The 27,300-nt window shown below is 37.7% G+C and overlaps 1 protein-coding gene across 1 annotated transcript in view; it reads left to right on the top strand.

Annotated features, from left to right (window-relative positions):
- Nucleotides 1-27,300, top strand: part of top2a (DNA topoisomerase II alpha) — a 57,134-nt gene that overhangs the window by 6,636 nt on the left and 23,198 nt on the right. The window contains exons 7-22 of the mRNA XM_072561416.1: nt 2,973-3,185; nt 4,496-4,669; nt 6,780-6,881; nt 7,453-7,590; nt 9,012-9,150; nt 9,976-10,133; nt 11,161-11,286; nt 12,688-12,798; nt 12,944-13,049; nt 17,813-17,922; nt 18,011-18,103; nt 18,355-18,469; nt 19,490-19,611; nt 21,920-22,068; nt 22,522-22,753; nt 26,966-27,100. Of these exons, the coding sequence (XP_072417517.1) occupies nt 2,973-3,185; nt 4,496-4,669; nt 6,780-6,881; nt 7,453-7,590; nt 9,012-9,150; nt 9,976-10,133; nt 11,161-11,286; nt 12,688-12,798; nt 12,944-13,049; nt 17,813-17,922; nt 18,011-18,103; nt 18,355-18,469; nt 19,490-19,611; nt 21,920-22,068; nt 22,522-22,753; nt 26,966-27,100 (2,223 nt within the window). The remainder of the gene's footprint in view (nt 1-2,972; nt 3,186-4,495; nt 4,670-6,779; nt 6,882-7,452; nt 7,591-9,011; nt 9,151-9,975; nt 10,134-11,160; nt 11,287-12,687; nt 12,799-12,943; nt 13,050-17,812; nt 17,923-18,010; nt 18,104-18,354; nt 18,470-19,489; nt 19,612-21,919; nt 22,069-22,521; nt 22,754-26,965; nt 27,101-27,300) is intronic.

Consider the following 27,300-nt stretch of genomic DNA (forward strand, 5'->3'; position numbering starts at 1 on the left):
TCATTCACCTTTTTCAAATAATAATAATATGAGTGAAAATAATGAAAAATGCAAACAATGCAAAGTGATAACATATTTTCAGCATGACAACATTTTATATTCCTGCTTTTTTTGTGTTTTCATTAGACTTCTAAATGTCTTTTTTCCAATCCTGCTTCTTTGTAAGTCAAGTAAGTAGTTAACTGCTGCTATTCATCCATTTCAATTTGGAGATTTCTCCCTTTTCCAGCATATGCTTTAAAACTACTATCTTGATCTTTTATATTATCTAATTCATTCACACATTTTGTTGAATGTATGTTTTCTCATATTGACTTATTATTGTAGCACTCTGAATATTGCTGCTGAATCCCCGTTAGAATTTCCTACGATGTTTTTGCAAACAAGTTTCTACTGCCTAACAAGAGCAAGCATTTTTTTGCTGCTAAAGTACTTTTTTTACTCCTTTTCTGATAATATCCCAAGCGTAAAACGCAACATTTATATTGCTCTCCCAAAAGAAAGATTATAAACCCTTTGCACTTGAGATCCTTCACAGTTTTCATAAGCTTCACTAAGAGCAAAAAGCTTTATGTTCCTGGCGTCTCCCAATAATGTAAGTTTCAAAGTGTAATGCTCCATTTTGAATTTTTGCATTCTATTGTTTGCTCAAATAATATGTTCCACCAGAGCTCCTGCCAGAACAGATGATAATTTATAGTTTGGCTGATCTGCAAAAGGTTTATGAACCATTTTGCTTATCACAGCATATTTGCTTTCACATACCCCTTTGACAAAAGGATTTTATGTTACTGTATTCCTAACTATTACTTTCAAGTTTGCAGACTTTGCTCTAATTTCATCATTCGCACATTCCATCAACCCTCCTATTATCAGTGAGAAAGTTTGCTGGGTGGTCCAAGACCAGTCCTTACCTACTTTTTCATTAATTTATGCACAGTTATTTCTTAACTGCATTATTTTCAACTGACCAATCTGGTTAGCAAATCCACAAACAAATCCACAAATGTAAAATGTTTTTTTTTCCTTTAGCCTTTGCCTTTAGATTCATAGTCACTAGTTTATTGAAATCTCGCTAATTACAGACATTCTGTAGGCCATAACATTGTCCTTTGGTATACCTTTCAAATCTCGCATCTATCACTTGCCTATTCTCTAAGCTTGTTGTACCGTCCATCCCCTAGTCCTGCGTCCTTTACAAAAGATTTGATCTTTTGGAGGATGGAAGGGCAATTTGCCTGTAGTTTTTGTACAATTAACTTGTTGTCTTCTAAATTTCTGTCCCCTAATGTTAGTGATACTTCTTAATTCACCACTGAAGAAATTAACATTCCAATAAAGGAATATAACAATGTCCTGATTGTGTAAATTGCAAATTCTCAGATCTTACAAACATAATAGCTTCGTCTTCTATATCAAATCTATATTCATTTTCTTCGTTGATAGTCTACTTAATAACAATAGTATTTCACTAGATATTGCAACTTGTGTTAAAATGAGTAATTCTATCTGTTTTGTTTTAAGAAAGATTTTAATATGTTATGATCCCCAAATCCGAAACTGGTGCAATTCGCAAGTTCCTTAACATTGTTCCGATCTTCATTACTCAAAGTCAAGGTAGCATTTTGGCTAGTTAATTCCACACGCAGTAGTTGTGCATCTGCTATTTAATATGGCAGAATCTTACAATTCAGCCAACATATTCATCAGTGACTTGAAACTTGTGATAATACAGTCCCTTCTCTGACTCATATCTCTATCTTCTTCCAAATCCTTTTTTTTTGTGTTTAGTTTTGAATACTTCTATCTGGAACTTTTGTCTTTCTGTATATATCAGCAGTTAGTAAATCATCTTTTTTTATAAACTTAATCCATGAAAGTTAATAATTTGACAAAACCATCATCCAAGTTTTCTCATCGGTTTCCGGTCCAAAAAAAATGCTTTGCTTCTTATCCTGTTTTTGAATGGTAGTGAAAGTACAAAGGACATAGTAAGTTTTCATCTTAGTGAAGAACTAACATGGTCCACATGGTCACTTTAGAAAATACAGGTGGTTAATCATACCCCAGTAATTTAGATTTTGACTCGTTCATCTCTGAAGTTTTCTCCAAGTCATCCTTGGCTAGACTAAACTTTGATTTACAGCTAACTGTTCTCTGTTACCAATGTTAAACACCAGATACTGATTATATAGTAGTCTGGGCATACAATTTTCAAGTAGCACAAAACTCAAGCAACACTTGTTCCCTAAAGATACCTCCAGTCAAGTGCTATCACAATTTCAAAAAACAATACAGCACAGAAATGGACCCTTCGGCCCACAATGTTGTGCTGAACATGATGCCAAATTAAACTTTTGTCTGACCTTGGTCCATATCCCTCCATTCCTTACATTTTCATGTGTATGTCGAAAAGTCCCTTAAATGCCGCTTTTGTATCTGATTCCACCATCATCCCTGGCAGCTACTTTCAGACTCCTACCACTCTGTGTAAAAAAAAACTTGCCCCTCCCATCTCCCTATCTATGCATCTCATAATTTTACAGACTTCTATCAAGTCTCCCCTCAGCCTTCGCCACTCCAGAGAAAATCCAAGTTTTACAACCTCTAATCCAGGCAGCATCCTGGTAAACCTCTTCTGCACCCTCTCCAAAGGCTCCACATTATGTCTGTAATGTGGCGACCAGAATTGAGTACAATCCTCAGTGTGATCTAACCAAAGTCTTATAAAGCTGCATATAATCGTCAAAAGTGAGGACTGCATACGCTGGAGATCAAAGTCAACATGTGTGGCACTGAAAATAGCAGTATCCGTGGAGCAGGAGAGTCAACAATTTAGGCATAGGCCCTTCAATAATCGTCACCTGTTCCCTAGTTGCATTTATTCTTGGGAATCCCAGTCTGTACTGAAGAGGACATTAAGTTTATTCATGATCATTTTTCTTAAATTTTACTGTGCTTTTGATCTGCAGACTTGGACAAACAATATGGGAGATGCAAAAGAAGCTAAAATCAAGTCCTTTGACGGCGATGACTACACTTGCATCACTTTTCAACCTGATCTTCCTAAATTCAAAATGCAGACACTTGATAAAGACATTGTGGCGATAATGTCACGAAGAGCATATGATATTGCTGGGACTTGTAAAGGAGTCAAAGTGTTTCTAAATGGCAAGAAATTACCTGTACGTTTTAAATAATAATTTTGGGGTGATTTAGGTTTTTTTGGGGCTGGGAGAGCAAAATATAGCTGAATGCCACAGCATTTTTAAGAATAGCAAGTTAGCTTCTTATTTTAATTTGGTTTTAAAATTTAAGTAGCTATTTACTTTTGTTTTAGTGTTGAATATTATATAATGACATAGTCAAAATATTTATTTGATATATTTAACAAAAAAGTTAAAGTACATCAATGTTGCTGCTGCTTATTTTGAATGTTCAAAAGAAATATCCATTTGTGTATTCAGGTTATGATCCCAGATAAGTTTTTGTACGCTTCATATTTGGTGTGTATTAGTAATTCTTGGGCAAAGCGGATTGATGGCGTGCTCCTTGGCTCCTGGTCTTCATCTCCTACCCCAGCACCAAGATGACCCATTGAATAGATTTCTGTTACATGTAATATTGCAATTTCCTTCTTCTGTCCTCAGGTTTCAATCAAGAGTAAGGAAGATTTCATGTATAATTTCTGAGAGCTTCAATTTAAATGCACTTAGACAGAATTGAGCAGTAAATTAGATCATTGTTTAGTTTTCACAGTCGGTGGTGAGGCAACTATGTCTGCCAATAACCTTAAAGGAATCTACCTACAAAAGTCTTGTAATCTCTGGTGTGATTTTCCCTTTCTGATATGAGTTTGAAACTGGTGTCCAGCCAAGGCACTCTTCAGGAGCCCAGCAGTCAAGTTATTAAACAGAGTAAATAGCCAATTACAATGAAGTATTCTGAATGGCTCCAAACCGGAAGAAAGTGCACTTGCTTATCCTTCAATGTTTAATTCAATTTTAGAATGAAGTAAGGATTGGAGATTCAAATGAGATTTTTCTAGCTTCATAACATCATAAAATCTTAAAATATATTTAAAACCATGTGGAATTACTGATTATTTTAGAGAAATTTGACATTCCACAAATATTGAGTTCGTTTTTTAACGACCAGATGGTTTTTCAACAATGCAGTGTTGAACACAGTTACACGACATGTAGTAATTGACTTTTTCAAGTGTTTTTGCAATTGACTAATAATGTAAAAGGAAAGTTCTAATCAATTCGGTTATTTCTAATTGCTTGCAGGTTAGGGTTACGTCACTGTCCCTTTGAAGAAATGTACAATCATGGATAGCAACTTTCACAGTTCTGCATTTAACTGCATGTGTGGACTTGAAGTGTCAGTTTCAGAGGAGTAATGTTGGGGAGCACTGACAGTTTCGCCATCATAATGCTGCAAAATCTTGGCCATTGTTCAAAATTGATAACTTTTGTCTTTCTGTTTATAGGTTTCTGGATTCCGTAGCTACGTGGATCTTTACGTAAAAGATAAAGTGGATGAAACAGGTAGCCCACTTAAAATAATCCATGAAGTTGTAAATGAACGGTGGGAAGTCTGTGTGACTATGAGTGAGAAAGGCTTCCAACAGATAAGCTTTGCAAACAGCATTGCTACCACAAAGGTAAGCTTTTTCTTTTTAATAATTAATTATAGAGGTGTTTGGTCACATATATTTGTCTTAGAGAGCATCACTTGAAAGAAAATAGTTATTTTGATGGATTGACTACATTATTCAGAGTAGCTGAATTACACAGGCTATAAAAATTCATGGTTCGATATTGTGTGCATTGGGTGATCTTAACCATGGCAATGTTTTAGCTGCCATGCAAAAGCAGTATTTAGAGGGCAGATTTTCAGGGAACAGGAAGTTTAGGTTGGGGGTTGCAAGGAGCATAGAATTAGCAGATTTCTCCTTTGTCCATTCAGTAAAATTAAATCCCTGCCTGACTTGTATATTTGGTGATAAATGGAGTAAGCGTTGCAGAGTTGCAGTCCTTAAAAAATACCAAGTAGACAGCAGAAATTCTCATAATTTGAAGCTTTTAAAACAAAATTGGCAATCTATAATCTTAGCTGTTGTGAATGGAACATTTGTCTGGACTGAAGATGATCACCTGCCCTTTTTTTCATTCATGGGATTTGGGCTGTCACTGGCCAGACCAGATAAGGATGGCAGTTTCCTTCCCTAAGGACATGATTGAGCAAGATGAGTTTTTCAACAATCAATAATGTGTTAATGGTTATCATTATACTCTTAATTCCAGTTTTTTATTGAATTCAAATCCCACCATCTGTCATGGAATGATTTAAACCCAGGTCCCCAGGGCATTACCTGTGTTTCAATAGTCCAGCAATAATAACACTAGGGCATCATCTCCCATTGGCACTTCTGACACTGTAAAGGAAATAGGTAAAAACAAGGACTGCAAATGCTGGAAACCAGATTCTAGATTAGAGTGGTGCTGGAACAGCATAGCAGTTCAGGCAGCACCCGAGTAGCAGGAAAATCAACATTTCAGGCAAAAGCAGGGATAGAGGCAGAGGCAGTCAGGCATAGAGGCAGAGTGCCTGCAGGGTAGAGAGATAAATGAGAGGAGGGTGGGGAGAAAGTAGCATAGAGTACAATGGGTGAATAGGGGGTGGGGATGGAGGTGATAGGTCAGAGAGGAGGGCCCTTATTGATTGTAAACATCCACTAATATCATTTATTGTAACATCCACCAATATCATTTATTGTATCCGTTTGCTCCCGATGCGGTCTCCTCTACACTGGGGAGACTGGACGCCTCCTAGCAGAGCACTTTAGGGAACATCTCTGGGACACCCGCACCAATCAACCACACTGTCCTGTGGCCCAACATTTCAACTCCCCCTCCCACTCAGCCAAAGACATGGAGGTCCTGGGCCTCCTTCATCGCCGTTCCCTCACCACCCGATGCTTGGAGGAAGAATGCCTCATCTTCGCCTCTGAACACTTCAACCCCAGGGCATCAATGTGGACTTCACCAGTTTCCTCATTTCCCCTTCCCCCACCTCACCCCAGTTCCAAACTTCCAGCTCAGCACTGTCCTATCTGCCTATCTTCCTTTCTACCAATCCACTCCACCCTCCTCCCTGAGCTATCACTTCCATCCCCATTGTATTCTATGCAACTTTCTCCCCACCCTCACCCTCCTCTCATTTATCTCTCCACCCTGCAGGCACTCTGCCTCTATTCCTGATGAAGGGCTTTTGCCCGAAACGTCAATTTTCCTGCTCCTCGGATGCTGCCTGAACTGCTGTGCTTTTCCAGCACCACTCTAATCTAGAAACTGTAAAGGAAATGACTAATCAATCTGTAACGCACATAATGAGAGTGATGTTGTGTATTGAACTGGGCAGTAAAATACTTGTTAACAACAATACCTTGCATTTATAAGCACCTGTTAACGTACAAAAATTGACGAGGTGTTTCTCAAAAAGTGTTGTAGCATAAATCATCATTGAACCAAAGGAGTTGCTGATGTAACCTAAGTATAGTTACTAACAGCTTTGTTGAAAATTTGAGGTTTGAACAGATTTGTAAGGTGTTTGTTAATGTAAAGTGGATTGAGCAAATAATTTCAAAGGTTGTCAACAAGACAGCTAAAGTCACTGTTACTAAGAGTAAACCCACTGGAGTTGCAAAGCTAGTTGTCATCTGTTTTAGTTGAAGTGCTTTGATGCTTGCGTGACACTTTTTCTTTTTCCAGGGTGGAAGACATGTTGACTATGTCACTGACCAATTAGTGAATAAACTAATTGAAGTTGTCAAGAAGAAAAATAAAGGAGGTGTTGCAGTGAAGCCATTTCAGGTAAGTTTTGTAGAAAATGGACTTTGACAGTGTGACATCTCTGAAAATGAAACTTATCTTTTTGATGTAATTAACTGACTCTAATGCAGTAGAAGATGGATTTTTAATTGTGAGAAGTTGTAGAATCCAATTTTGTTTTGCATTTTCCTGTGGGTTTCTTCAAATATTGACCTGAGGGATCCTCTCTATGAATGGAGTATTAAAGATAGAGCACCAAAAATCTAATAATTTCCCAGTTCACTTATGGTCCTCAGATTTACTTGTGAAACAAAAATATCATCTACTCCACTCCACTTTTGACAATAGGTAGACATCAAAGGAAATTGTAGTGAACTCGAGATGTGTTGTCAATTTGACTTTTTCTAATATTTGTCATCTGAATGTCTGAATTTAGATTTGAATTCATATGAATTTGTCCAAAGGTGGATTTGTTGATACAGAAAACACATTTCTTCAATCTCTTCCTTGTTAAAATTTCTGTATAATGTTGTGCTTTTCAGTTGATGACTGCAAGCATTCTGTGTTGTCTATTTTTTATATGTCTAACTTTGTAAGTTCAAATCTGTGACAGGTCAAGAATCATCTTTGGGTCTTTGTGAACAGTTTGATTGAGAATCCAACTTTTGACTCCCAGACCAAAGAGAATATGACCCTTCAAGCAAAGAGCTTTGGATCCCAATGTGTGTTATCAGAGAAATTTATCAAAGCGGTATGTTTGGCTTTGACTTTTTGTTTTGAGTTCTGGTGATTCAGTCTGAGTAATGTGCAACAATTTTGTAATCATTGAAATTACACCGTAGAAACCATTTGATTCTTTGCATCTGTGCCAGTCTCGATCTTTAGCTAGTTTATTCAGTTTAAATCCTGTTCTTTTCTTGTTTCCTTTATATAGCATTACTTTCAAAGTATTATCCAGTTACCTTGAGAATAGTAAAATCACCGATCATTGTGCTAAAGTATTCTAAGTTCTGAGTAGACTGAAAAAGATTTTCTAACTCTGGATATCTTAGGTCTCATTCTGGGCTTGTCTGGTGAATCAACAATGTTTTATCTGTTGCAGTGTGCAAAATTGTTTATGTGCTCTGATGGAAAAGCACAGTGGCTCAGTGGTTAAAACTGCTGCCTCACAACGTTACGGACCCCAGTTCAATTCCATCTTCGGGTGACTGTCTGTGTGGAGTTTGCACAATTTCCCAGTTCCTATTGGTGCTCCAGTTTCCTCCTGCAGTCCAAAGATCTGCAGGTTAGGTGGATTGACTGTGCTAAATTGCCCATTGTGTGCAGGCAAGGTGGATTAGCCATGGGAAATGCAGGGACAGGGTCGGAGGGTGGATTTGGGTTGGCTGCTCTTGGAGGGTCACTGTAGACTCAGTGGGCTGAATCACCTGTTTCCACACTGTAAGGATTCTATCCTCTGTTCCTTGTAAATTTCTCATTTGCGTTTTATGACTTTTTAAAATCTATATTTTCCTTTAAAGCTGCATCTACCCTTGTCCATCTCTGTTCTTGTAGTAAATCAGAAATTTTTATCCCTTTTGGCTTACTTATGTCACTGTTTTCCCCAAAATATATTTACAATTTTGCTACATCTGTTTCTTACCCATCTGCTATGCAAAATCATCTGTTATTGCTTTACATTCTTTCACTACACTCATAATTTGGTTATTTTGTCCCTACTCTTGCTTCCTAATGAATATTATATCAACATCTGGCTTGGTACCATATAGTTTTTACAATCTCATTTCAATCATCACATTTTTACAGTTCAGAGTGCAAAATATTTGATTATGGCATGCATGACAGAGTTTCAACTTGCTGACATTGACTAGTAGGATCAAAAATACAAACTGCAGTTTTCTGTATAAATACTTTATCTTGTTTGCTGTGGTGTTATTGGTGAATTGATGAACAGAGACCAAAGACTTTCCAAGAGAAAGAAGGTGGAATTCACCCTTAAAGTTGTCTTCCTCTGGAGATAGAATTTTAGGCACTTAATCCATGAAACCGACTGATACTACATCATTACTTATTGGACATTTTTATCTATTTGATAATGTCTAATTGCTTGGACAAGAACTATATAAACAGTACAAAATTGTTCCACTAAATATTACTCTGTTTCTTTTGTAGGCAATGAATTGTGGTGTCGTTGAAAGTATCATGAACTGGGTTAAGTTTAAAGCTCAGAATATGCTCAATAAGAAATGCTCAGGATTAAAACAAACCAAGATCAAAGGAATTCCTAAACTGGACGATGCTAATGATGCTGGTATGATGAGGTTTCTGGCTTTTCTTGCACTTGATGTTTTGAGGAAAATTTGATTTGATTTATTATTGTCACACTGCATGGATACAGATCCTTAGGTCCAGACAGTCCATGCCAACCATGTAGCCAAACTAAAATGGCCCTAACTGCCTAGGCCAGCACAGTGGTTAGTACTGCAGCCTCACAATGCCAGGACCTGGGTTTGATTCCACCTTACGGCAACTGTCTATGTGGCATGTCTGCATGGATTACCTCCAGGTGCCCTGGATTCCTCCCACCATCCAAACGCGTGCAGGTTAGATGGATTGGCTGTGCTAAATTGCTGTTGTGTCCAGGGATGTGCAGGCTAGGTGAATTAGCCAAGGGAAATATAGGGGTAGGTCAGGGTAGGATGCTTCAGAGGGTTGGTGTAAACATGATGGACCAAGTGGCCTGCTTCTACACTGTAGGGATTCTGTGATTCTATATGGTGAAACCTCCTTAGGTTGTCATGCAAAACAATACTTTTCACTGTATCTCGATAAATGTGGCAATAATAAATCAATCAAATTCATTATATTTTAGAGTATACAGCATGGAAACAGACCCTTCGGTCCAACTAGTCCCTTTCTATGGCTTCATGGTTTAACAATAAATTGGTTTCCTTTAGTGTGACTGGGTTAAACTCCTATAATTCCCTCCTCAACATCACTGAGTATATGTATACAGCATGGATTGAAAGAGTTAGAAAAAACTGCCTTGTCATGATGGCTACATCCAACGAAGAAAGTTTTAAAAACATATAAATCAGTTGTGAGATACAAATTGTTATTCAATTTTGTTTTTCAGGAACAAAGCATTCTCATGGTTGTACCCTCATCCTAACAGAGGGTGATTCAGCCAAAACTTTGGCAGTATCAGGCCTAGGAGTTGTTGGCAGAGACAGATATGGCGTGTTTCCACTTAGAGGGAAACTTCTCAATGTACGAGAAGCTTCTCACAAACAGGTACGTTGATGTAAGATGTAAATTGTTTGTAATGGAGTAATACTTGAATTCAGTCAGCATCTTGAATGTTGATAATGTCCCAAAGCACTTCACGAGGTATAATCCAAATGGTAAGTTTTTTAATGGTGGCTCCAAGAGTTAACTTTGGAGAAATCAGTGACAGGTTTCTACAGCACCAGAAGAACCTAGCCTTGTCAAAAAAGGCATGAGACAATGAAAGGATTTGATCAAGAATTTTACCTTTCCAGACATTGGGGACCAGAATACAATGTAGGTTACAGTGAACAAGTGTCATCAGAAATGGGTGTTGAAAACCAGGGTTTTACATGCACCAGAAAGGTAGAAAGCCAGTACAGAATTCTTGGAGTAGTCAAGTCTGAAAGTGATAAGATTTTTAGAAGAAGACAAATTGCAATGTTAAAATTCACAATAAGTAAAATTTAAAGTAGCTTGTTAGAAAGTTTAATGACTCTAGATTTACAAATGGAGATATAGAGAGTTATTCTCTCAGCAGATACCTAATTCGATCACCCAGTGTGAATTTAGCTTTTAAACCTTGCAATATCTGTTACATAGAATAAATAATCGATATTGACACGATGTATTCACATATTTTTAAATTGCCTCCAACCAATACATTATTAGTTGATTCACTAATGTCATGTGACTACTTTGGACTGTCTTCACTACATTTCAAGAAATATCCTCTTGTTCACTAATATAATTGTTTTTTAAATAGACGATATACAGTGCTGCATTCCAGTCTCCCATGTCTTTTTTTTCACACTTTTGTACCTCCCACGGTGATAATGTGTTTCCTGTCCGATCACTTAAAGTTCTGCTCTCGATTAGCCACAAGGGGTCAGGTCAGCAAGAGATTGTTACCCATGCTTTGAAGATATTTCATGAACCTTGCTATTGTTCACTGTATTTGTTGTCCATCCCAATAGATGATAAATTAGGTGACTACGTTGGTAAGCAGTCAGAAATATTTGGATTGCATGTTAATGTTGTTTTTACCTCACAGATTATGGAAAATGCTGAGATCAACAACATGATAAAAATCATTGGTCTGCAATACAAGAAGAATTATGATGATCAGGAGTCTCTTAAGACACTCCGTTATGGAAAATTGATGATTATGACAGATCAGGTTGGTCTAAATGACTGGTGGCATTGAAAAGAATCGGTCGCCTTTTCTAGTAGTGTATAATTCATTCACACTATGAATATAAATTTGGTGAATCAGTGATTTGCTACAACATTGCAAATCACCCTCTCCTCTCCAAACCAGCAGTCCCTTTCGCCCCTCCCAGCCCCAAAAAAAATGTGCAACCTGTTCAAATGCAATGTATTGCAAGTCAATAACACTAAGTGAACAAGGTATAAATTTCTAATAAAATCAGGAAGTGTTAGAAATCCTCAGCAGATCTGTTCTGCCAGTATCTGTGGAGAGAGAGATGGCATGTTAAGTTGAATATAGTTGTTCAGTTCTGAAAAAAATCATGTTTAACTTGCAATGTTAACTCTGTTTGGCTGTTTGCAGATGATTCTAGGCTTGCTGAGCACCTCTAGCAATGCTTTTATTTCAGATTTCCAGTATATGGAGATTTTTTTATTTTAAGGTCTGAATTGCTGTGGGATTGATTATGCTAAAGGTCATCAAATGATAGCGAGTTTTGAGAAAAATAGTAGCTCAGGTAGAGGTGCTGGATGTAAGTTTGCTTACTGAGCTGGAAGGTTGGTTTTCAGACGTTTCATCACCATACTAGATAACATCATCAGTGAGCCTCCGATAAAACCTCCGAGGAAACCTAAGCACATAAATAAAAAGTAGGCCATACCACCAGTACTTCACCAGAGGCTCACTGATGATGTTACCTAGTATGGTGACGAAACATCCGAAAATGAACCTTCTAGCTCAGCAAGCAAACTTGCATCCATTATCAAATTATTTAATCATGTACAGAGATATATTGAATTAAATGCAGGAAAATGTATTGCAGTATTAAAATTTGGCTTTTTTACTTGGTGTTTTCACAGTGTGGCAGCAATTGTGAGAACAAGTAAAATAAGATATATTAATTCAGTAGATAATGCAATAATTTTGGTGGGACTGTCCTCACTGCAGCAGTTGTACACCAAATTCATTGTACTCTTAATTTGCTAATGTTTTAAAAATTTGGGAGCAGGTTCACTTTACAATCTTTGTGCTCATTCTTCACTGTGTAAGTTGTTGTATGACTGACTTAGCATTATGATTGGATATTTTTCCATTTATGGTCAACATAAGGAAAATGAACAATTAGCAAGAATTTTAAGGTAATATCAGATCATATATATATTAACTTTAGAAGTGGGACTGTGGTATTGATATCTGTTGTGTTTTAACTTTCTTGTCCTTGCATACCACACTTTACACCGAGGAAAAGGAAATATTTGAGATTTTGTTTATTAGGTTATTTTGACCTGAAGTATTCCATTATACAGGCTTGTGAAAATGTTCCATTATCTACAATCTGATTCATAATTTTACTGAATTATTCTTTTGCAGGATCAAGATGGTTCCCATATCAAGGGTTTAGTGATCAATTTCATTCATCACAACTGGCCTTCATTGCTCAGACATAATTTCATTGAGGAATTTATTACTCCAATTGTAAAGGTTTGTTCTCCTTCTGGATAGTATTAAATTAAATAATTGCAGGAGGGTCCATTATGTAAAAGGTTAATAACCATTTTAATTTTGTCAAAATTATTCTGGTATGCTGTAAACTAAGGCAACAGTATAAATTAGATTTTTTTTCCAGGTGTCAAAAAACAAACAGGAAATTGCATTTTACAGTATTCCTGAATTTGAAGAGTGGAGAAGTAAGACAGAAAGCAACAAGACTTGGAAAGTAAAATACTACAAAGGTTTGTTTAAGATCTCTGTGTGGTGACTTTATCAACATTAAGAACTTAATTTGTTTTGCATAGATATAAGGAAAGATTGCCTGCTGTGCCATTAAGTAAGATTATTGAGCTGAATTGTCTATTCTTTCCTCCCCTCACCACCCAAAACTCCCTTAGCCACAAGCTATATCCACGTTCTTCATGAAAACTCAGATACTCTATTAGCTCCATTTAGCTGTCCTTGTTACAATCACTCTGTCCCTCCCCCTCTGAGTTCAAGGACATAGGCCTGTTCTTTGTTTTTTGTAGCTCCTCTTGGGCATTTCAGCACCAGGTCAGATTTCTCTAACTCTGCTTCAGATATGGGCGGCATGCAATGCACAATACCTCACCTCTTGCACCCTCAGCATCTCGGAACAAATTCACTCTCCTCTTCAGATGGCAATGGCATCGAGGTGGTGACATTCACTGTGTCCATCTCAGATTCTGAGGTACCTTCAACACTTCACAAAGAGGGAGAACCCATAGGTTCCTGAACAGTTGAGAAGGCAGTTGAGGAGCTGGGCATGTTTGCTCTTGCACCATTTGTGAGTTCACAGCTTTCATATGGTCCACGTGCTTGTTCAGGACAATTGCACCAACCCAATGTCACTGGATCTGACTTTGCATCAACCATGCCTGTTATCCATGCAAGGCCATTCCCCTGGTTCCTCCACCAAACTTTATCCCCTGAAGTAAACTGCCTGTCTTGCTTAGCAGAATCTTGTGTCTGGCACTGGCATTCCTGACCCCTCTCCCTAGGTCCGGGAAGATCTGATTTTAACCGGGTGAGGAGCCTCTCCCTATTTGCAACTCTGCTGGTCCTATAGTCAAATAGGAACCAGGACAATGTGGTATCTAGTGAAGCTGTGGGCTGTTACTTTAAGCCTGCCTTTAAAGATTGGACTGTGTTTTCTGCCTGACTTTGGATGAGGGATGGTATGGAGCTGTCCTTATGTGACAAATACTAGTTGACTTGAGGAAATACTTGAATTCTCCACTAGTAAATGACGGCCCATTATCTGTGACCAGCACTTCCGGGAGTCCATATCTGCAAAAGATGCAAGTAGTTTTTCTATTGTCGTTCCCCCATGTATACAGACTAACTCTATGCAAATGGTTTGCATGACAACCTGCCAGCTTAGCGAGCAAACCAACAACCGAACTCTAGGCAAGTTCAGCCATTTTGAGTGACAATGACCTTAAGAACTTTGAGCCCATGAAAGGACATGTAGAGATGACGTGTAACCATGTCTGGGGTTTTCTGGAGTTTTCCTGGCCATTCCCATGAATAGGGGGAAATTGCTGGCAGTGGTGTTTGTCCTTGTTTGCACTCTGCGCACTGGCCACCAGTCATAACTTCTTGCCAGCATCTTCATTTTGGAAACCCTGGGTCACCCCTGGTGGAGTTCAACCAGTATCTGGTGGCAATCTTTGCTAGGGACAATTGTGCTGTCCTCTACTGTGATCTGGTCTCTGAGTACAATAAAGTTTCAATTCTGGTTGTGAATGATTACTTGGTTTCTTCCATCACCACCAGCTGTTTCAGTTTTGCCAGCTCTCAGAGTGAACACAAATTATGACATACTTGTTTACTATCAGACTTGTGTCTGATTCTACCATTATGTGCTCTGATATGAAATCCTTGATCATGTACTATAATATCTTTTCCACTACTGATGTCGGACCAACTGTTCTATTATCAAGCCCTGGAAATTTATCAGCCTTCAGTCTCATCAATTTCTCCAACACCGGTTCTCTAATAATACAGCTTTATTTCAGTTTCTTAGAACATAGAACATTACAGCGCAGTACAGGCCCTTCGGCCCTTGGTGTTGCACCCACCTGTGAAACCAATTTAAAGCCCAGCTTACCTACACTATTCCATTTTCATCAATATGTATATCCAGTGACCATTTAAATGCCCTTAAAGTTGGCAAGTCTACTATTGTTGCAGTCAGGCTGTTCCACATCCCTACTACTCTGAGTAAAGAAAGTACCTTTGCCATCTGTCCGACTTCTGCCAGCTTTCAATTTAAAGATTTGTCCCATCATACTAGCCATCACCATCCGAGGAAAAGGACTCTCATTATCTAACCCTCTGATTATCTTATATGTCTCAATTAAGTCACCTCTCAAACTTCTCTCTAACGAAAATAGTCTCAAGTCCCTCAGTCTTTCCGCGTAGGACTTTCACTCCATACCAGGCAACATCCTAGTAAATCTCCTCTGAACCCTTTCCAACACTTCCACATCCTTCCTATAATGCAGTGATCAGACTTGTATGCAATACTCCAAGTGCGGCCACACCAGAGTTTTGTACAGCTGTAGCATGACCTCATGGCTCCGAAACTCAATCCTTCTACTAATAAAAATTTACACACCATTTGCCTGCTTAACAACCCTGTCAACCTGGGTGGCAACTTTCAGGAATCTATATGGATGGACACCAAGATCTCTATGTACATCTACACTACCAAGAATCTTACCATTAGCCCAGTACTCTTTTTCCTTTTGCTCCTTCCAAAGTGAATCACCTCACACTTTTCCACATTAAACTCCATTTGCTACCTCTCACACCAGCTCCGCAGTTTATCTATGTCCTTCTATAACCTGAAACGTCCTTTGGCACTCTTCACAACTCTACTGACGTTTGTGTCATCTGCAAATCTACTAACTCATCCTTCTACACCCTCTTCCTGGTCATTTAAAGAAATGACAAACAGCAGTGGCCCCAAAACAGATCCTTGCAATACATCACTAGTAACTGAATTCCATGATCAACATTTCCCATCAACCACCACCTTCTGCCTTCTTTCAGCTAGCCAATTTCTGATCCAAACCGCTAAACCACCCTCAAACCCGTGCCTCCGTATTTTGTGCAATAGCCTACTGTAGGGAATCTTACCAAATGCCTTACTGAAATCTATATACACCACATTTACTCTCATCCACCTGTTTGGTCTCCTTCTCAAAGGTTTGTGAGGCATGACCTACCCTTCACAAAACTGTGCTGACTATCCTTAATCAACCTATTCCTTTTCTAGATGATGATAAATCCTACCTCTTCTAACCTTTTCCAACACTTTACCCACAACCGAAGTAAGGCTCATCGGTTTATAATTACCAGGGTTGTCCTACACCCTCCTCATTTCTAGAACAAAGAAACAACATTTGCTATCCTCCAGTCTTCTGGCACTATTCCTGTAGACAATGACAACATAAAGATCAAAGGCTCTGCAATCTCTCGAGCTTCACAGAGAATCCTAGGATAAATCCCATCTGGCCCAGGGGACTTTATCTATTTTCACATTTTCCAGAATTGCTAGCACCTCCTTTGTGAACCTCCATCCCATCTATCTAGTAGCCTGTCTCTCAGTATTCACCTCGACAACATTGTCTTTTCCAGTGTGAATACTAACGAATAATATTTATTTAGTGCTTCCCCTATCTCCTCTGACTCCACGCTCAACTTCCCACTACTGTCCTTGATTGGCCTTAATCTTATTCTAATCATTCTTTTATTCCTGATATACCTATAGAAAGCCTTAGGGTTTCTTGCTTTCATGAAACATTGTATTCCTTATCATTTCTGCTTTGTGATTTGTATCTTTCTTAGTAAAGTATGAATTTAGTTTGTGAGCCATTTCTTTGCTCCCCATTATAAATTTCCCCATTTTGGATTCTATAGGATCTACCTTTTTCACCAAGCTTTCTTCTCCTTATCTACCTATAGAAACATTTGCAGCAAATTCTTATGTTCCCTGCACACTATTCTTTTTCTGTACTTTCCTTTGAAACAATCTTTTAGTTCTCCTTTGCTGACTTCCAACATGTTCCTAATCCACAGTCTGGTTTTTTTTGCCAAATTGTATACTTTTTTTTACTTCAAGTACTACCTTTAATTTCCCACTTGGCTTTGCACTTTTGCACAAGACTTTATTATAAAGTTTGCTCTTGATAGTTGAAAGAAACCAAAATAAAATCCCATGCAAAGACTGTACAAAACACTACATAGGACAAACAGGAAGACAGCTAACGATCCGCATCCATGAACATCAACTGGCCACAAAACGACACGACCAGCTATCCTTAGTAGCCACACACGCAGATGACAAGCAACATGAATTCGACTGGGACAACACTACTATTATAGGACAAGCCAAACAGAGAACAGCCAGGGAATTCCTAGAGGCATGGCACTCATCCACAGATTCAATCAATAAGCACATCGACCTGGACCCAACATACCGACCACTGCAGCGGACAGCTGGAACTGACAACCAGAAGCAGCAGATTCAAACCACTACAAATGCCGGAGGAAAGATCACAGAAGCGCTTCACAGGAGACTCCCAAGCACTGAGGATGCCACCTAGACAGGGGACGAAACGTCTGCAACACAAATTCCCAGCTCAGCGAACAGAACCACAATAACGAGCACCCAAGCTACAAATCTTCTCACAGACTTTGCAAACCAAAATAAAATTAAGCTTTTTTTTTCATTTTTGCTTGTAAATGGATCAGAAGTGAATCTGCTCTTCATTCTTATAGGTCTGGTTTCTAACTTAACTAAAAACAGATTTTGTATGTATTTGCCTGTGCCTCAGCATTTTTTTATTTATCGGGGGAACTGTTCATATTTAAATTCTGAACTGCTGCAAGTGTTTGACATGATGTTTCTTGATCTGTTTCAATGATGTACTTTAGCTTGATTAACATCTGACTATTGAATTTAAATCATTAGGTTTGGGTACGAGCACTGCTAAGGAGGCAAAGGAATATTTTGCTGAAATGCAGAGGCATCGTATCCCCTTTAAATACAATGGACCAGAAGATGATTCTGCAATAACCCTGGTGAGAACTGAAATTTAAAATATATTTTCAAAATCAGTTTTTTTTAATGCTTAAATGGCTTAAATTGATGATTTTCTGAATTCTTCAGGCATTTAGTCGGAAAAAAATTGACGAACGCAAGGAATGGCTAACTAACTTCATGGTTGACAGAAGACAGCGAAAGTTACATGGATTACCAGATGTACTGTATTGAAATTCATTTGCTACAAGTTGCAATAAATTTATTTAAATTAATAACATTTTTAACTAGTACCTTGAACATGTCATATGAAAGTTGAATAGGTTAATTTGTTTGTAGACAAAACTATCAAATATATGGATTCTTGGTTGGTATTATAAGTGTCCAATTTCTATAATCAAATTGTGTGTTATGTGTCTGATCAAATATTTCAGGAAAAAATGTTGATAATCAACTTTTTATTTTATTTACAGCAATATTTGTATGGAAAAGAAATAAAATATTTGACTTTCAATGACTTTATTAATAAGGAACTGGTGCTTTTTTCAAATTCTGATAACGAGAGGTCAATTCCTTCTCTTGTGGATGGTGAGTCTTGAGCTGTAATAATAAAATGCATTGCTTTATTTGTTAGTCCACAGCATAATCTTTGTTTTTCAGCTGCATTATATGATATGCAAGATAAGATTGTCTTAAATGTTAATTCAATGTTTTCCCTTGTTATTGTGCCTGGCCTTTGTTATAAGTTGCAATATGTAGATTCATTGCAAATCAGTTAATGAACAATGGAAAATAGAACAGTGCAATAGAAATAGAGGACATTAGGTCCATTTTGCCTCTAGGAATTCCTGGGCTTGATTTACCTTTCAGTAGCAGCAGGACGATGTCCCCTAAAATAGAGTAAGTGTCTAGTCCACCATCTTCCCATCCCTGAGGTTACCCCGGAAATGCAAATGGTGGGTGGGTGCCAAAATCAGCAGCTTGCCCACATAGTTTAAGTAAAAATTAAAGGTTAGTTGAGTTTATTAATATAATTCATGTTGTTCCTAATATTACGTAGTATGTGTCATGACATTGTAAGCCAGGAAGGGCAAGAAGTTTTTATTTTAAAGTTCTGGAGAGAGTTGCTGGAGGGAGGTTATTGTCTTTGGAGTATGCTCATGCATATCAGCAGAGCCCTGCAAAAGGTAGTTCCCCTCTACCCTGCCTTCCTCCAGAACGGACTTTAAAGCTGACCTCTCACACCCCTCTAAAGTTGCCAAACCTTTCCTATCCAATAGTCCTTATTTATCTGGATCGGACGTTCCATTGACGATGACTCCAAAGCCATTGTTGACTGTTGAGGGAAAAACCCATCTGGTTCACTGATGTTCTGCCTTGCTTACCTGGTCTGGGCTACATGTGACTCCAGACCCCCAATAATGTAGTTGACTGTTAACTGTCTTCTAGGCAATGAGGGATGAGCAATAAATGCTGGTCTGGCCAGTGTCTTCCTCATCCTGTGATCTTAACCAGGATAAGTGTAGATGTCAAAAGTGCAAATTTCACTTGTGAGCGCCTTATTTGGAATAATTGAATTTGTTTCATTCTATATATTCTTTAATTAAGGATTGAAACCTGGTCAGCGCAAGGTTTTATTCACCTGTTTTAAACGAAATGACAAACGTGAAGTCAAAGTTGCTCAGTTGGCTGGTTCTGTCGCTGAAATGTCAGCCTATCATCATGGTGAGGTAAGTCTCTTGGTTAACTGGAATAAGTTTTTCTCCAATGTATATGCAAAAATGTTTAGCAAGGAGATGGTATGTGATAATTGCAGAATTCATGTTCTTGTGAATTTTGTGCCATATGTCAAATTCCTACTTTGTAAAGGAACAAAGTTTTTGGGTTACAAATGTGAATTTTCAGTACTTGTATAGGTTATAATTTACTGAATAAAGTTTTGCTCTGTCTACGTCAGTAGAAGTTTGATGCACTCCCCTGAAGTTCACAATAATTTGTTTAAAATTATTTGTGGAACTGAAACTTTTTTTATTTAACTACAATGAGTGCCACCCATGTGAAGTAACACTATAGATCATTCAGCAGTATCAAACAGCAACCTGGATGTCATAAATGCACACATCACTCAAAGTTATGACATAAAAATAAAAAAAAATTACTACTGTTGGTCAGAGGAGGGCGCCCTTCCTGTACATGATTTCAGCATGCGCTAAGGTTCATCACCATTAAAGTACATGTTTTATGTTTTCCTACCTCTAACATCATCAAGCATATCATTGGCAGAAGTACTGCAACAGTTCAAGAAGAAAGCTCACTACCTTGTCATGATAATCCAGTGTGAGCAATAAATGTGACCATGGCAGCACTATCTGCATTCCATGAATGATTAAATAAATTATTTAATCATTATTTATTAATAATACATTAGGATGAATCTCCTTACAATTTGGTTGTCATTTTCTGGGTATTTAACAGAGGGTATGGGCCATGGTAACTTTTTTCTTGTGTAACCTTCAGCTGTTCACATAATTAGTTATGCATCAGAGCTTCAGGACATCTTTACTAAATTGAGGTTCTGGGGCAAAAGTGTTCACTGCTGCTGGGATCTTCTGGTGATGATGCTACAGGTGCTAAATTTAAACCACAATGATGCACTCTTCAAATGCTGGAATCAAGGAATGTCCATTCAAAAATTGCTTTACTGCTGTGATGCAAGAGATGGCTGAGAAAAGGAACTTGGCATCTGAGTTCACCTCCAAGTTCTGGTGAACAGGGTGGTGGAAAGGAGAGCTGTCTTTTTTCTATCAGACCGCCAAAGATAACCATAGTACCAGATGCTGTCAGCCTGGACTGAGATAGCTACCCAATTGTTGTAAAGTCCTCGTGAGAAATACCCAGCAATGTAAAAGTAGAGTGAATGACTTTCTGCGCTCCACAGGCTAAGTGTGAATTTTCTGTCCGTTGTTTCACACTCTCTGATGCATTCTGTATTTTTACTTGCTGGCTCTCGCCATCACTTAGCCATCTATGCAGGATGTATCTTACGGTTCTTAGCTTCATTTATTAGCACTCATTTAGCTTGCGCTTACTTGCCATCCTTTGTGGATTACTTACTTTTAAGTCAGAAAATAGGACAGGTTGATAGTTATGGAGATGAAGAGGGTGACAGTTGTTGGGCTGAGATGCTACATGCAATAGTGAGATTGGTATCTATAAAACTTGAGAAGATTGCAGTGACACAGAATGAATGTAAGTTAGCAGAAAGTTGATGATGTCATTTACACTTGTAAAGTGCAGAAGATTGTTGTCTTTTGCTTGCTTTGCCGTGCATTTCATTTAATCCTCGATTCAATTCTGATTAAGACCACAATCTGGGTCCAAGCTGTCTGTATTTGGTGTCTTGGCTTCCTCTGGTCATCTGTTGGGGAGAGGATGGCCAATTCTTTGTTGCCTGTTCACCAGGCTCTCCCGGCCTCCGTCTGAAAAGGATGGTGCCAGCTTCCCTACCTGAAACATCTGTTTCCTAAGAGGACAGTGTGTGAGGTAATTCATGGCTCACAGTGTTTAAAGTGATACACTGGGCTTTAAATAATGTGCTAGCAGTTTGTGTACTGGAAGGTTCCTGTAACAGCAAGAATTATGTGTTTTGCCACATAATTGCCTGAGAATGACCAGAGAGGCCATTGGTATATCTAATGAGTCACTTTGAACTAATAGAGGATACTTGCCATGGAACTCCAAGTAAATAACATCTAGCCTAAAAATGGGAGAATTGAACCAGTGATTTTTATGCATTTATTCATTTGAGCCAGTAGAATCATTGCTAAATGAACAAGATTTAAAAAAAAAAATTTGAAATTAATTTGTTTAGTTTTTCAATAAATTTTGAGGGTGAAATGTTTGTTACTATAAAGCTACCATTATGCAACAAACAACACGTATCATATATCATAAATGGAGCATTCAATGGTAGCAAAGAATTACTTAATTGTACTTTTTCCTTGTATTTTGCTAACTTGCTTTAATTGATATTCTCAGGCATCCCTCATGATGACAATTGTTGGATTAGCTCAGGACTTTGTTGGCAGCAATAATATTAATCTTCTGAAGCCAATTGGTCAGTTCGGTACAAGGCTTAATGGTGGCAAAGATGCTGCAAGTCCTCGATATATTTTCACTATGCTCAGGTTGGTGAAGAAGGAAATTTGTTGTAGAAATGATAGGAAAATTCATGATGTTTTGGGGAGAGGGATACTAAATTGAAAAGTCTATACTTTTCCCTATATACAAAGCTCTGTTTCTTTTAAAATCTTGTGTTTCTTTTTGAACGTTTTGAGATATAGATTTTTAAGGAATTACCTAGGAGTCCCTGATGTTTGAAGATTACAGGTTTTATAGAAATTAATATGCCCACACTACAGTTTAAATAAAGACCTAATTTTAGAACTTTGAGGCAATACCAATATTTATTACAAACTACGCACCCTGAATTTCAAACCTACATACTCCGTTCATCACTATTTTAGATTTGGATTTCAAAAAAATTGTTAACACCTCCAGATTTTGATTCATGAACTGTCAAAATTGTTCTTGAACTAGTTTCCATAGATTAAGTAGTAATCATGATTTGTTTTCTTTAGTGCTTTGACTCGTCTGCTGTTTCCTGCAACGGATGATAACCTCTTGAAATACCTGGATGATGATAACCAACGAGTTGAGCCAGAGTGGTACATGCCTATTGTTCCTATGGTGTTAGTGAATGGTGCAGAAGGTATTGGCACAGGATGGGCTTGCAAAATCCCCAATTATGATATAAGAGAAATTGTTGATAACATCAGGCGTATGCTGGATGGAGATGAACCATTGCCCATGGTGAGTGAACAATTTCCATTAACTTGAATTCCTTGAGATGGTGATTTTCAAATCTCTTGGGTTAAAAAGTTCCTTTATAAATGGATTAAGAATCATGGATTTCCCCCTCTCGACCTTAAAAAAACTTTATTTTCTAGATCACCAATGGACAGTTAAAATTCCAGGCTTTTTTAAACTTTAAGCTAAACAGATTGACTGGGTGATCAGGGCATTGCTCTGAAAATTTAACTAGTGAATGGCTGTCACCTATTTTGATACTTTAAAACAAATGTAGTGCATGCATGTGTTCTTCATATCTGAAAAGAATAAGGTTCTGTTTGGTAATTTATATATCTTCCAATATACATGCAAATATTCAAGACTGAAAGCCAACATTAATAGATGCATACCCTATAGCAATGCCTTTCACAATCACAGTCACTTGCCTAGCTATTAGCACTCTCCTGTCATGCAGAAGAAATACGATTTTCACCTTCAATTGGTGTTCTTGCAAAATGTCCTAATGAGTGCAAGATTAAAAACTTTGACAAAATGTGTCTTTCTCAGCAAAACTTAAGTTCTGTACCATGAAATGAATATAAATTCTTTTACGTTATTTCGTGGAGTCTCCATAAAGTACAGATCTCTATGGATCTTTGTTATAATTTGTTCTTTGGGTAGAAACATCGTTGACAAGGGTGTCATTTATTTGAAGATATGAACAGGAGCAGAAAAAGACTATTTAACCCCAAGAGTCTTCTCTGCATTCAATAAGATTCAAATTCCACAAAGTCGCAAAAGCCTAAAATAAATTCTTATTTCTACCCTAAAACAGTGAGTCCTACTTTTAAAATGGTGTTTCCTAGTTCTAGACTAATGCATTAGAGAAAATATTCTTTCCATGTTCACCCTGTCAAATCATTTTTTAATCTTATACATTTTACTCAAGTCACCCTTCACTTTCCTAAGCTGCAACAGAAATGAGCACAGCCTGTCTGCCCTTTCCTAAAAGACCAGCTACTCATTGCTCATATATGGTAGATCTCCTCTGAACCACTTCCAAATGTACTTATATACTTCCTTAAATAAGAAGATCAAAACTATACTCAGTATTTGAGGTGTGATCTCACTAATGCCCTGATAACTGATGCATGACATCCATAATTTTAGTCCTCTTGTAATAAAGTATGGCTGCCCTGATGACATGCTCGAATTCGAACACTTGGTTGCCTTTCTACCTTGAAATTCAGCAGTCAATCTTTATTTGAGCAATACCCTGCTTTTATATTCTCCCTGCCTTGGTGAACAACTTTACATTTTCCCATGTCATATTCCATTTGTCTGATATTTGCTCGCCAGGATGTTGCCAGAAATGGAGTCCAAGTTGTTTTCTTTGGAGCAGGGGAGATTGAGCAGTCCCTAATAGTGGTGAACAAGATTGAAGGGCATGAATAGGTGGATAGAAATCAGAGATATTAGGGGGGAAATTCTATCCGGAGGGTGATTAGGGTCTGCAATGCACTGCCTGGGAGGATGGTAGAGGTGCGTAACCTCAACTTTAAAAGAAATACTTGCATGAGCACTGAAAGTGTCTTAATACTTAAGGCTGTGGATCGAGTGCTGGAAAGTGAGCTAATATAGACTTAGCTTTGTTTTGGCAGTAAAGACCCATTGGGCCTCTTTGTGCTGTATATTTTATGATACTCGTAACCTATTTATAATCCAACTGCAAATTATTTGTCTTCTCCAGAATCTGCTTTCCTATCACCTATCTTGGCGTCAACTGCAACTAAGTCATTAATATAAGTTTTAAAATATTGAGGCCCCAGCAAGACGTTTGCAGTATTCCATTCTTTAAAACCTGCTAAAGGACCATTGGATGTAAACTCTGTTTTCTGCCAAACTGTATCTTCTATCCATGCAAATGTTTTATTCCCTTCATGAGCTTTTACTTTCTGCCTTAACCTTTGATGTAACTCCTTGTAGAAATACCTTAAGGAGATCCAAGTACAATACAGTTCCATTTTCCCTTTTTTCAAAGAACTATGGATTAAATTTGATTTCCTTTTCATGAAACTATGTTGACTCTTCCTGATTATCTTAAGATTTTCTAAGTACCCTGCAGATCTGAGAAGGTTCACTAGGATGATCCCTGTATGTAGGCATAGTCTTATGAGCAAACACTGAGCAGATTGGGACTCGTTGAAGTTTAGAAGAATGAGAGTTGATTGAAACATTTAGGATTTTTAAGGGGCTTGACAGGGTGAATGCTGCAAAGTAGTTGCCCCTCATGGGGGAAGAGTCCTAAGATCAAATGTCTTAGTCTCAGAATAAAAAGGTGTCAATTTAAGACTGAAATGAGAGGAATTTCTTCTCTCAGTGGCTTGAGAGTCTTTGGAATTCCTTGCTACAGCGAAGAGTGAAGGCTGGGATAGATTCTTGATCAAGGGTTACAGGGAAAAGGAAGGAAAATGGGCATGAGGAATCTCAGGTCAGCCATGATTCTATTGAATCATGATGGAGTAGGCTTGAGGAGCCGAGCAGCCTTCTGTTCCTATTTGTTATGGTCTTTTATAACCTCTTTAATGATCAGTTCTCACTTTACTAATGAAGGGTATCAAGTAAAATACCAATAGTGTCCTGTTTTCTGTCTCCCTCCCTTCAATGAAAGGGTGATATTGTTCAAGGTTTGGAACTTTTAGTGTTTGAAAATTAACAACAATGTTTCTCCTACCTCACTAGCTGTTTCATTTAAGTCCTCAGGAAGGACCCAGAGACTTGCTAGCTCATAGCTCCTTCAGTTTACTTAGTACTGCTTCATTATTAATTATAATTTCACTAAGTTCCTCTCTCCCTTTCACCTCCTAATTTAGAGTTATTACAAGGCTTTTTTATATCCTCTGTAGAGAACGGAGAAGCAAATTATTTGTTCAGTTTGTCTGCCATTTTCTTATTAACTATTAATGGTTCACCCTCTCTTTAGAGGACTAATATTCACTTTATTTAGTCTTTTCCTTTTTAAGTAGCTGTAGAAATTCTTGATGTCCATTTTTATAGTTTTAACTAGCTTCCTGTCATAATCATAATTTCTTCATCCTGATCAACATTTTTAATTGTTCTCTGCCTTTATTTATATTCCAATTAATCATCTGACATGCCACTCAATTTGAGTAGGTTTTGATTTTTCCTCGATATATGATCCTTTCCCTAATTTCATTAGTTAACTACAAATGATTGGTCCTCCACTTTGAAGTTTTCTCTTGGAGGAATAGGTTTATTCTGAATGTTCTATAATATCCTCTTAAGTGCCTGTTTTTCTGTCTATTGATTTATTCCCTAGCCAATTATTGCCATATCACTTCAGGTAGCTCAGCTTTCATGCCCACATAGATGTCTTTGATGCAATCTTTAAAAGTGGGTGTAAAGTACAACCAATATTGTGATCACTGTTACCTAGGAGTGCCTTTACTCTGAGGTTATGATCTGTCATCATAATACTTCAATATTGCACAATACGCAGTCTAATATAACTTCTTCTTTGCATGGTCACAGAGCATGCTGCTCTTAGAAACTGTGTCCCCAGTCATTTGAAGTTAAATTAATTCAAACTATTGAATAAATACCATCCTTGATCAACAGTGCTACCCCTTCATATTTACCTATTCTTCTTCAATGTCATATACCCTTCAGTATTCGGGATCCAGTTTTTGTCATCCTGCAGCCTTGGTGATATACCTTCAACTGAGTGGCTTACTAAGCCATTTCAGCATTAAGAGTCAACCATTGGTGTGGAAATGGAGTCACATGTAGGTAAAGACAGAAGATTTCCTTCCCTGGTGAAGGAAATTAGTGAACCAGTTGTTTTTGTATGATAATGCAGTAGTTTCATGCTAGTTATAAATGAGATTAATATTTATTAATTCAATTTAAATTCCCCTAGCTGCATGGCAGGATTTGAACTCCTGTGACTTGAGTGTTAGTCTGGGCCTCTCTATTATTAGTCCAATAATATTGTCACTGTGCTACCGTCCCAGTTTGAAAACAATTGTCGTCCTCATAATTGATTCACTAATAAGAAATTTGTTGGAAAGAGTTCTGTAATTTGGGGGATTCTATTTTAATTAATATCTGTTCAAACTGATTTAATAGCATCATTTGTACTAAATATATTCAGTGTTACGGAAATTTTTCATGTCAGTTTACTGATATGTATGATGAATTGTTTCCCAATAGCTTCCTAATTACAAGAACTTCAAGGGTACAATTTTTGAGTTGGGTGCTAATCAATACATGGTTATTGGTGAAATTTCAGTATTGGATACCACAACAATAGAAATTTCTGAACTTCCAATCAAGACATGGACTCAGGTAATTAGAGATTTCTGACCTGGTTACTAAACAGTAATTGTTGTATAAGAATAGCATAGGAAAGATTTTTAGCAGAATTTTACTGTCAATGTCCAATTTAGAGTTTTTGTCGTTTTTCTCTGTTTGCATGGATTTTTGAAACAATGTTTGGCTTGTAACTGAGAAATGGTAGTGGTTATAGTTCTACACATACTTAAAAT

Source organism: Chiloscyllium punctatum, chromosome 42, assembly GCF_047496795.1.
Source record: "Chiloscyllium punctatum isolate Juve2018m chromosome 42, sChiPun1.3, whole genome shotgun sequence".
NCBI lineage: Eukaryota > Metazoa > Chordata > Chondrichthyes > Orectolobiformes > Hemiscylliidae > Chiloscyllium > Chiloscyllium punctatum.